At 39.6% G+C, this 12,507-nt stretch overlaps 1 protein-coding gene across 2 annotated transcripts in view; it reads right to left on the bottom strand.

Annotated features, from left to right (window-relative positions):
- The window catches only part of uhrf2 (ubiquitin like with PHD and ring finger domains 2), a 33,747-nt gene that overhangs the window by 12,087 nt on the left and 9,153 nt on the right, over positions 1 to 12,507 (bottom strand). For both annotated transcript variants that reach the window (XM_032540163.1, XM_032540164.1), the window contains exons 2-3: positions 7,203 to 7,598; positions 5,531 to 5,850 (exon numbers count right to left, since the gene is read on the bottom strand). In XM_032540163.1, coding sequence (XP_032396054.1) covers positions 5,531 to 5,850; positions 7,203 to 7,598 — 716 coding nt within the window. The remainder of the gene's footprint in view (positions 1 to 5,530; positions 5,851 to 7,202; positions 7,599 to 12,507) is intronic.

The following is a 12,507-nucleotide window of genomic DNA, read 5'->3' as shown; positions in this document are numbered from 1 at the left end:
AGAGAGAGAGAGAGAGAGAGAGAGAGATGTACTAACTTAAACATTTAAATTTAACGAATTCTAAAAAGATGCAACAAAAAAGTGGTTATGAAATGCTGTCAGTCAATTTCATGTTTAGCTTTTTGCTTGTTTAGTTCCAATAAGCAATATATGCAATACACAGTAATGGAGGGTGGGATCTAACTCAGTAAAAAAAATCCACACCCTCATTTCTGATTGGCAGAGAAACACTTGAAGCCGCTGCAATAGATAAACTCACACCTGCAGGATGTAATCATTTTAACCTCAATCACCACTTAATTACTACTTGAAAGCACTTCAGCTCATACTGAACACCATTAATCAATCTTCTTTAATTGATTGTGAAGTGCAGTGTGTTTGTTTTTAAAGGAAACCTGTTTCTAAACTGGATACTTTTTCCAGACAGTCGGCTCTGCACTGAAACAGTACCAATGATACCCATGAATGAACTTTAATACCAGACATTTTAAGATTTTATCCTGTCCAAATATGCACTACTTATGCTTTACTTTCTTACTGACAAGCCTATGCTGCATATTTTAAGCCATTGTAAATCCACAAGAGAGGGCCTACAGAGTGTAAGAGTAGCACACAACTATCGTACTCCCAGGAAGAGGAGGTCGGGGCACAGTGTAGGGTTTTTATTTTTGAGGCCCAAGGGATTATTGCAGTTTTGGGTAAGCTTGGGTGGGGTGAATACAATACAAGCAGTACACACACCAACATGCAAGTGCACACGCACGCGCACACACACACACATACACACACACAAACACACACCCACGACCGCACACGCACGCACACGCACACACGCACACACGCACACACACACACACACACACACACACGGAACATCAACCTTAGAGCACAATGGGACCCAGCATGAACAGAAGGGGGAACACGGAGCAACACAAGGGGAGTAGAAGTACCAGAGTTTAAGACCCCACAAGCTCACATTCTGTACTGTTGTTCACTGGCCCTACTTTAGACCCTTGAACATCCACCAACGGATAGTAAATTAATAAATAATTATATTAAATTAATAATAATCTAAAATAAAATATTGAAAACTCAAACTCCTTACAGAAGCCTGATTTATTATGAAATAAACAACATTTTATTTAGTCAGTGTGGACATTTAGGGACAGAGACTGACTGCGACAGTAGAGTATGATTTAATAATACACATGTAAGGCAACAGAATCTGCCTTATGCATTACAGTCATCTTAATGGTGTACCATGACTTTCCACTGTCTCAGATCAATTAAACAGGCCCTGCATTGTGATACATGCATTTAAAAGCCTGTGCTAGTTTTGTCCAGGTTGTTCTATCCTGCATCTGACAAAACATGCATGCATGTTGTAGTAATATATTATACTACTACTTGGGATTCTTTATATTTTATTTTTACCCAATTACTAACTGATTCAAAACTATGACTCCAATTAAGATTTGGCAAAATACAACTGTAAACTAAATGTCTTCTTAATTTCTGTTCAGACCAGATATACAACCACCAGAAGAACAGAAAACACTGGTCTGTAATGTGTGGGATCATTTTGGCCCCCAAAACAGCTGGCAAACGTTTTGGAAGTGATTCAACAAGAGACATCAGTACTTCATGGCTGATGGGTAGAGGGAGGCTACCATCTCACGATGTTGCTTTCAAGGACATCCCAAATATGCGGTGTGTGGTGGCCACCCCATTACTCTCAGTTGACCTCAATGTCCCTTAAAACATTTCTGGACGATAAGCAATAAAATGCCCCCTTGTGCAATTAAATAGGCTACCTTTAGAGGTTTTGCTGCTACAACCTTACCTGGTCTGAGATGACCAGTTGTGTATGGTGGTTTACTCATTCTAAATGACCTAAAACCTCATTTAGCCTTTCTGTACTGCAATTTCTTGTTACTTATTGTCAACATACAGTATACACTAATAGATATATTGCCATATATCTGAAAAAGCTAATATTGATCAATTTGTTGGCCTGGCTTTAATGAAGGTATTTCTGTAGCAAAGCGCCTGAGTACTCAATACAAAAAAAATGCTTATCTGGAGCAAAACATATTGGCCTCAATACAAAAAGGATTACTTTTTGTATAAAATATTCACTCATACATCTCAATAAAATTATATCACTAAGAAACGTGTCTTGGTAGTTCTGAAATAAATTCTTGCAAACTCCCAAACCTCTACTAGACTTTTGACAAGTAAATTGCATGATCATTTGGTCCTTCAGGCCATACTGTTTTCCTAAGCAACAGGATACACTGTTTTCCTCTGAAACACTGCTAACTATTCCAACTGCAAATATCACACACCCAAAATAAGTGCCACTGCAGTTGTGGGAAGAAGGAAAAACACTTTCAGGTGCAAAAGAGGTAAACAAGAAAACAAAATCACAGCAACACTCTTATTAATGCATAATGCACCTATATCATCAGTAGTGAAATAAAGACATGACTTATCTAGCTCTTACAGCTCTTATAGTCTCTTCTGTTATGAAACCATCATTAGCGCTTTGTGTGACTAGCTGAGGTGCCTGTAAAGAGGGAGAAAGGCAACGGAGATAATGAGAAATCCTTAATTTGCTGATAAGCAGGCAAGTTAGAAATACTCTGACACTAAACAAGCTAAATATTGCTGAAGTCTTACTTAACCTCCACTTTGTTCGTAATTGAAGCCAAAATGTAAAGCTGCAACTTTTTGTTTATATGTTTCTTAATTACTTGAATCTTAGGAATAGAAATTTTAAAGTTTATTCGTGTGGCAGACATCCGAAGACAACTTCAAGTATTAAAAAGGGCAAATTTTCTGATTTTCAACCTAAATCCTATTATTCTAATGTGACAACAGAAATCTCTCCAACTCACTCCAAGCTCCATTTCCCCAAAATCCATGTAAGCTAACATAACTCATAGGCATTACCTAATTGTAGTGTATACTATAATAAGGCAACACTAGAGCCTAAAGGATGTTTTTTTAAGCTTAAGATATAAATATTTGATGGTAAAAACAATCAGATTTGTTGTACAAAAGCAAGTAACATACTAGTTTAACCCATAGACCCATAACTCACAATGTTTAATTACAGTTCTATCTTGTATTTTGGTACTATAAACAATGACTGCTTTGTGTAGGAATGGAGATGGAGAGTGGGCGAGCGAGAAAGAGAAATTAAACTGAAATAAGATTTTATTTCATTGTCACTTATTAACTGCAGCAAATAAATCTCTCTCAGCAGCACTCAGATAGCAACTGTGCTCAGATAAGGGCAGGCCAACTGCCCCAGCTTTAGATGCTGGTATTATCTCTTCCATTGCATATGTTGATCCTGGCTAATTAGAAGACAGTGCCCATTTAAGAAGCGCTTAAGCCTCTATTTTAAGCAAAACCTTTCTAAACCACCAATTTTAGTTTATACAGCTATCTGGACTATCTAGCTGTATTTCTCACATGAGGTGAAGAGCTTCAGATGCCAATACGCCTTTTTGTTACTTGCTATTGTAATAAAAGCACAGGTGTTACTAATAACATTGACAATGGCCACATTATATTCAAGGGTTCCAGTAAACCAGACGGTGTGACAGTAAGCCAGCATGCACAATACCAGGACCCTGAAACTGAAGCTGCTAAATGGAATTAATTCAGCCGTTATCAATTTTACTATTTAAACCTGTGCCTTTCCTACTGTGACATGTGAAACTGGTTTCCATGGGACCACAATCTCAGGGGACGATAATGCTACTAATAACCATGGATTCTGAACACTTGTCTGGATGTTGTCATGGTCTAATCCTGTTGTGTAATGGTTGCACTACGGCTAAGTAATAAAGCTAAATATATATATTTTTTAAATGCAACTAGACATTCGTTTTATTCAAATGTCCATATTGCAAAATGGTCTACTTGAAAGCTACATGAACATAAATTATGTTTGCCTATTTTATGTCTATATTTGTTACTCTCTCCACTGAGAATCTTAAACATATGTTGAGCTCAGCCCAGATTTAACCATGAAACCATATCTGAGTCTTCTTATGCTCTCTGTCTGTCTGTCTGTCTCTCTCTCTCTCACTCACTGCTGTCCAGAACAGCCTCAACAGCCTCATGCAAAAAAAAAAATGGCGGTTCATTTTGTAGGGCTGATTTTCAATTCTCAGACTATGCAGGCAGGTGTTTGATGGGGAAAATGTGTGTGCACGTGTGTGCGTGGGAAGGCAGAGAAATCTTACCCACCCTCCACTTTTCTCTGGCAAACAAAATGATGGAAGAAACCTGGAATGGCGCTCAGGACGGAGAGGGATACTACGCATTTAGTAAAAAGCAAAAGAGTATATTAAACAAGTCGTCAATAAAACAGACTTATGAGATTGTATTTGTGGCTCAGTTGGTGAAGGTTCAAATCACATATTATAGCTACGTCCGGGGTGAAAACTGGCATGGGACCTTTGTTGTAATTTGCGTCTCATTCTTGTTTCCTTCCCTGTCTCTCCTGACTGCCAGCTATCAAATAAAGTGAATCAGTAAGATAAGGCAAAAACAATAATCTGAATGAACAAACACACAGATAAATAAAAACGGGGAAACAAAATGGTGTGCATTATTGAATCGCCCCTGTAGGAACACTCCTGTCCCTTTTGCAAACGATGAAACAGCAAACCACAATGCTAGGGATTTGAAGGATTTCGGAATGTCAAATGGGAAACACACATTTACTGTTGAACAACCCTTGATACAAATTTTCTGGCACAACCTCCCATGACAGAAACCGCACAGGCACATGCGATGATAGTCGCAGCGAGGAGGCTACGTCTCACCGGTGGCATGTTCACAGCAATTACAGACAAAGCTAAAGGAGGCATGCAAAGAAGTAATGCTCCTGAGAACTCATGAGTTACCATGGAAACATCGGCTTCTGAATGAATTTGCTGGAAAAGGAGAGTGTAAGAGATAGAGTCCAAATTGTAGCACCAACTACACAAACCCCCTCTCATCCCCTGAACTGCCAGGAGAAGGCAGAGGCTGCAATTCCCAAAACGCCAAACCACCATTACTGATGCTTGCAGCCAACAGCCGTGCGTATGCGCGCGCGCACACACACACACACACACACAAACACACACACACACACACACACACACACACACACACACACACACACACACACGTGCAGTTTTTTTATGAAGAATGCCTCACAACAGCAGCACAAGCAAATACATTGACAACTAGCAAAAACAAAACCCTATTTTATACTGTGCTGTAACAGCATATGCAATGAAGACACACATTCACACTATCCTTTTTGAGCAACAGCACATGCACATGCACATTCCAATTCTAAACAGCATTTTACCATCTACAAAGGATTTTGTTCACCAGACCAAAATGCTGCCGCACTGACACTGTGCACTCAGATGTCTGCTAAAATACAAAATTCAACTGTGCAATCAGTTCAGTTGCAGTAGGAACCCACTCCCCAGCATAATAAGCCATCACTTACTCATCATATTTAATGTGGTAAATGACATCCTCTTCTCTCTCCTTGGATTCTGTTGCTGCTGTAGAGTCTGTCTGTGAGGTGGAGGCTCCATTACTCGCAGAGCCTAACACAACATTATTCCTGTTACTGTCTGTGGTTTGGCCCTGGCCGTGGGCCTGTCCCTGCTCGGCCTCCAGCTTTCCATTAGTCCTTTTTGGGGGCCGGCCCACCTTGCCCTTGGTGGGCGTTATCTGTCCTTTGGGAGCGCGTGTCACATTTTCAAGGCAGGCCTCAAACCAGGCACCAATGCTGACGTCTCTGCAGTCCACCAGCTCGTTAATCTGAGAAGACACAAAGACAAAAATAACACCTGGTCTCTTTTGATCCCATTTGTCAGTTGTTCAAAGAAATATAACATGTTTTAGCTCATTTGCTACACATCAAATACTCTATATTGCTTTACTTAAAGTATCAGATTTTTAAAATGGTTTTCCTACCCCGGGGAGCCAATTATTATAGTTGTAAATGCAGTTTGAAAAACAACTTTCAGACTATTAGTAAATTTGTCAGTCAAGATTTTGTCACCAACTACATTACCACATATTGATAACAGGTGTACTCATATTATAAGCTAGTTCAAAAATCTGTGCAAATGAATATTAAACTAGTCACATGAACCATTACCAACAGCATCCTAGGATTTAGGAGGAACTCAGTAAACACTAGAGTACTTAACATTAATTTAACATTTATCATCCTAGTGAGATTCATGATGTTCTTTAAATTCTTGTAAGCAAAAATGTTTGAGATGCATTCTTGAAATAAATTTAATCTGTGGCACTGTGTGGCTCCTCTGTGAAAGGTCTGCAGTGAATGGTTAATGCCTGTAAAGGCATGTCACTAATTTACAATCTACTTATTTACAGTATTGATCTTCCTGCATGCTGGATTGGACTTTTGGCATCAAAAAGTGTCCAGTCCCACACATAATTCTCAGAAATGTGGGCCAGACAGCCAGCAAAGCTCAGTAGAATACAGTAGAGTAGACTCATGAACGTATGGGTTTTGACTGCTGTCTATTTATAATCTGTAAGATAGTTAGTGACAGAGTTGTAAAGACCTGTTTCTTATGTGCGGTTTGGCATCTGCCTCGATGGCTAGGTTGCCGCATGCTTGTGCAAATGTCATTAGTCCTAATAAATTAAAGGCATGCAGGGTATCTGACCTAAAGACAGAGCAATTAAATAATGAGAATGGAAGAATTGATTGGCTGGAATACTATATGAAAGCAGAATGAGGTGCTACAGTACAAGACATTGGAGAAAGTAATGGAGAACTGCTTAGTAAAAATAAAAAATAAAAACACATGCACGAGAAACTCAAATCATAGTCGTGGTAGTCCTATTATTTTTTTGAAATGGCACTATTCCAAACTGCTGTATATTATTAAATACATATCTATAAAGGAATATAAAGAAATAAAACCCATCCACTCCTTACTTCAGTGAGAGTGATTTGGAGTTTGGAGCAGTGGAGCACAAGATACATAAAAGTGCCCGCCCGAGAATCTCTGGCAGTGACTTGGCTTGGTGGGCATTAAATGCTCTGTAATTTAGAGAGTAATTTAAGAGTCTGACTTGTTCCATGCAAAACCTTGCATATACTTTCAAAATATTGACACGATCATCCTCACCTTGTACACACCAATTCCTGGGTTGACTAGTGTGTTTCTGCTGGATGTAGGGGGCTGGGTGTCCCGTGCTGGACTGGAGGACTTGAACCCATTTTTGGTACTGGATGAGTTACTGGTAGCGCTGGTGTCCGGCTTGGTTTCGTTAACAGTGCTGGTAGTGACGCTGCTGCTGTCATTGTCTATGTTTGTGGAGATTTCCATAGCAGCGGGGGAGGCAGGAGCTGGGGAGTTGTGGCTTTCTGACTTGGAGTCAGGGGGGAGTCCTGAACTACAGGCCACACCAGAGGAGTCCTTGGTGGAGTGGCTGTCTGGAGGGTCGGTCTGTGAGCGAATCAGCAGCTGGACGATGTCATTGAGTCCCACGTTATAATCAAACAGTGTCTGGCCATCTTCCATCTAAAAAGATTAAAAAAACAAAAATAGACACTGACATGTATGGATAGAAACAGCTTTACAGATGCAAAACTAAATAATTGTATGGTGCTGCAACACACAGTTTTCATTACTCATTAGTCCTCAAATGGTTTGTTAATTTTTTTGCAGCAATAATTGTATATTAGTTTACAACGTAGGCAACTACTTGCCCAACGATGGTGTATTTGGAAAATTGCACAAATGTCTACAAAGACATTGTTTAATAAATGATAGCTTCTGGAAGCTTCTGGATATTATGGCAAAGGAATTGAGCAGGATGAAGTTCTGGTTTGATGAAAATGAGCTAACATTGAATTTAATCAAAACAAAATTGATGATATTTGGAAATTGATCAACCAACACAGAGAAAAAACTTGTTATAAACGGCATAGAACTAGAAAGAATAAATACAAAATAATACACATCCAGTCTTCATCCTCCAAAAAAGAGCTATACTAAATACACATAAAACAACATACAGAGAACCAACAAACCCATTATTTACTAAACTAAAAACTGTCAAAATGTCAAGATTTGATTGACTACAAAACAAATTAAACAATGTTTAGAGCAAATAATCAGCAATTGCGTAGCAGGATCCAGAGGCTGTTTGAGGAATCTGTATATTAAAAAAACACCAACAAGAACATTTAAAACTTCACTGCATTAACACAAAGGGTGTTAGTCTGTGGAACAACTGTGAAAGTGAGATTACAAAAAAAGTAACAATTTATCCAAACTTTTAAAAAAACTATTCAGAAACAAAATATTAAATGGCTATGATGACCAGTGATTTCTTTTTTTGTGGACTGCTTGGCTTCTTGGTTAATTCATCCACATTATTTGGTTTTTGACTATAACAGCTGATCTGTTCAAGCCGACTGAGTCAATCATTGACACTTGACACTGAGATTTGACTTTATATCATGGACAATGAAAATTAAGAGGGATAGGACTAGAAAAGTTCTTTGCTTCTTTCTACCCCTTTTGAACATGAACAATGTCATTTGAGTTGCTTATTGGTTGCTTATATATTGCTGATAATCTCGTTTTTACTTTTCTGTTCATTGCTTATAAGTTCTATTTTGTATTGTTTTTTTAACATGTTCATAAATTGACTAAACAAAAAAAAGAAGAAGAATTGTTTTAAACTTTTTTCTTCCTAATAGACATCCATGTGGTGGGAAATGAACACCACTGCGCCACAGAGTGCCCTTAGACAAACACTAGGCTACACGCCGCTGCTTCTCAAGGACAAACAAAGAACACATAAGACAGAAGACAACATTGAGCACAGTGAGAGAAAATGATTCAGATTGTTACACAGCACTTCAATAAATCCACATGCCTTTAACTACACCAGTGGTGTTTAAGGATGTTGCTTAGGAATCCACAGCAACAACATCTGTTTTCAAATGAGCCAATGTTTAGCTAGTGATTAAATGAATATAACTACATATCAAAGTTAACCTCTTTAATTCTTATAAAAGGGGGAACAATGGAACAATTAGCACTTCTGACTAACCACATTTGTATTGGTTTACATAGCCAATCCAATAGAAATTAATGATGATCTGCAGCTCTACTCATATGTAGCCCACACAGTTGTCTACAAAAAATGAAATAAAGAAACAAAACACATGAATTCAAGTGATAGGAGATGTAGCTGGGGGAAAGAAATGACTGCGTTGCTATGACAACCAAAAGAGAGCAACCCCACCCCCCACCCCCATGAACCTGAATCATGTATACAATCTCTGTTGACACAAACCCGCCACCACCGTCATCAGCATTAGCGCGACCCTTTCAGGCAGTGCGGAGTATGGGCATCAGAAAATTGTTCTTTCAAAAAACAAGCTCTTGAAAAAAACCATGAGGGCCCATTAGAAACCCATATTTTCTCTTCTACCACAAGCGATCTACTGTTAAGTATACAGTACAGCTACTGCCTTAGGAATGGAGCTTATGGCGGGCACGCCAACTCATTACAGACATCAGCTATTCATTTCAGCGCTCAACCCCGCAAGCCCATTGTACTAGAGAGATGAGTATGGCCGCCACTCTCACCCGCTTGCTTCTTCGTTATTTGACAGCGAGGAGGAGAGCGGTTGAAGGTGTAGCAGGAGAGCAGTAGAGGGAGCAAGCACAATTTCCCCATCCCTCCCTGTTTTTAATAGTCTCATGAAATCTAGATCAGAGGAGCAATGGTGCATACACAGCCACACAGTGGTTGCTATTTTTTTGTGATAGTGTATTTCAGCATTTCTTTGTTTGTCTCCCCGTCTAAACTCTGTCTTCGATTTAGTCACAGTAATTGTCTATCCTTCTCTGTCCTGTTCTACTTGATACTGCAATAAGAAAAGAAACGCAAACACCCTAACAGAAAACGTCCTAAACAGACAATGAGATTGCTAGTAGGACTTCCAACAGCTAGCCTCACTGTTGAGAAGTACTGTGTTGATGGATGGAGAACTACGCAGACGGAGCTGTGTATCAGAAACACAGAACTATTTCTTGCACCGCATCAAACCTCACAAAGGATATTAAAGCAGTACCCGCTTTCCCCAACGCCTTCATTGTGTGATCAGCCTCTCACTGCGAGGTGCTACAGCCCGACATCTGCAATAACCAGCAAAATATTCCTTCAAACAAAGAATCACCATCTAAACAGGCAATGTCAGAAATGTGCTTCATATATTCATGGAGGTCAAGATTTATTGGATAGAAATATTGGCTTGTTGACTTTCTCTAGCATGGAGGACGGAAAACATCATCAAGAATATGACATTTCCCCTTCATCGTAAATAATGCAGAATTTTGTATCTTCATTATGTGACTCAGTGAAATGTGTGTCCCAGAGGGAGACTTTAGTCCCAAGCACAGATCACAACAAAGCTTTAGACAAACCAGACACTTAACTTGAAGATTTTGCAACAAAAAAGGCAAAAAAACGGTATGTGTGTGCTTGCATGTGTATGTGTGGATCACCTCTCATCAAGACTTATTTCTCTAATTTCAACAGGCGGTCTTTCAAATACTAATTTACTTATTGAAACAGGAACCATTGTGCAATGTCAGTAAGAACCCGAGGCTGCTCAGAGATACTGTAAAAAACATTCTTGAACATGTCTGGCCGAGATACAATTTTACCTTATTTCTATTTAAACTTATGTTTTGAAATGGGTCGTACGAGATTTGGCTGTTATTTTGCATTAAGTTTTATAATTTTGCCAACAGGCGGTCATATGGAATTGAATTTAAAAGGCATAAAAAGCACTACTTGCAAGGCTCAGTCCTTACCGCAGTGGCCGCAGGTTCTATTCCGACCAGTGGCCCTTGGTTGTATGTCGTTCCCTCTCTTGTCTCTCTTCTTATTATCTTCAGCGCTGCTATACATTAAAGGCTATTCTCGCATTGCCAGACTTTCCTCCGCAGCGCTGCAGAGGAGGGTCTGGCGAGTCCACATATAATTCCGGGATGGGAGAAAAACGCACTCATTTATTGGCATTTATCTAAACCAATTAGCAGTGCTAAGCATAGCATGGAGCAACCTCTGCAAAATAGCGTTGGGAAGCAACTTGTTTTGGTGGACCATGTGTACATTTCAAAAGGTTGTTTTAGTTGTGCAACAGAAAACTCAGATTTTACAGATAGTCTAGCTAGCTAGCATGGCGCTCATAAACCCACTGGAGTTTAGAATGTCAACACAGAGAAAGCAAAAGGTAACGGACATCCGGCCGACATGAAAGACATCTGGCAAAATGTCCAAGGGCACCTAAACAATCCCGGAAGTAAAACATTGGGGATATAGAGCCGGGCCCACGCTGCTGTTCAGGACAAATTAGCCTCTTTTGCACAGGCCATCCAAACCCCTTACTCCTACACAAATTCTTCATCGTCCTTGTCTCCGCCCACAGGCCGTCTTAGCAAAGAGCTGCGCAAAATAGGTCAGATTTACAAAAACCATGACATGGGGTGTGTCTGTGTGCTTGCCATCTACCAAGCATCCATCATTGGACTTTTAGTCCTTATTCTCTAAACAGACATTCAATCTATTTTCAAAAATGTCCACTGTTAATTGCATGAATAACATGGAAAGGTGACAATGGTTGCTTATTGCATCCTTCTAAAGCTCTCTTCATTTTTTAATGTTAATTCCTACATTTAAATTAGTATGTCTATTGATATTGACGGATAATCTGAGCTAAAAAAAATTATAAAGGGTAAACCCTACTATTCACAAGGCAGGTGTAAGACCTGACAGTTAGCAGGTAGGACATTTGACCACTATGCAAGCTAAAGCTACCATGAGAAGGAGTGGTAAAACTTTGAAAACATGTGGGAGTGTCAGAAAGCCTGCAGTCGTAGTTGGGGTTTAGTGCCTCTCTTTGTCTTTGCTCTTTGTCCAGCCAATCTGTCAAAGAAGGGTGTGACTGTGTACATGCATGGCTGCAGCCAACTCTGCTTCCCCTGAAAATCTCTGTGAAATTCTACCGCTTGGCAATGGCGAAAGAAAACCCATCAATTGAGGAGCCACAACATCAATGCATGTATTATCAAATTGTAGCGATATCTAGGTCACAGCAACTGTCTGTTTGAAAGGGGGCAAGCCAATAAAGCTTTCCTACAGTCCAACAATAGGCAACAGCTAACAGTGGAGGACAGCCCAACCATTTAAACATTAAACAAGTGGACAACCTTATATTTGAAGCACAAAGATGCATTACAGGCTGAGTTTTAAGCGACTTAATAAACAGGCCGAACCTTTTTTTTTTATAAATTAGTAAATGGGACTACTAGTGCAAAAGTGAGTGCGGGTTGAGCAGAAAGGCAGTGGAAGGTGTGTGTGTGTGTGTGTGTGTGTGTGTGTGTGTGTGTGTGTGTGTGTGTG

Source organism: Etheostoma spectabile, chromosome 16 (genome assembly GCF_008692095.1).
Source record: "Etheostoma spectabile isolate EspeVRDwgs_2016 chromosome 16, UIUC_Espe_1.0, whole genome shotgun sequence".
Classification (NCBI taxonomy): Eukaryota; Metazoa; Chordata; class Actinopteri; order Perciformes; family Percidae; genus Etheostoma; species Etheostoma spectabile.
The sequence above is the reverse complement of the archived record's forward strand: the minus strand, read 5'-3'. Positions and strand labels throughout refer to the sequence as shown.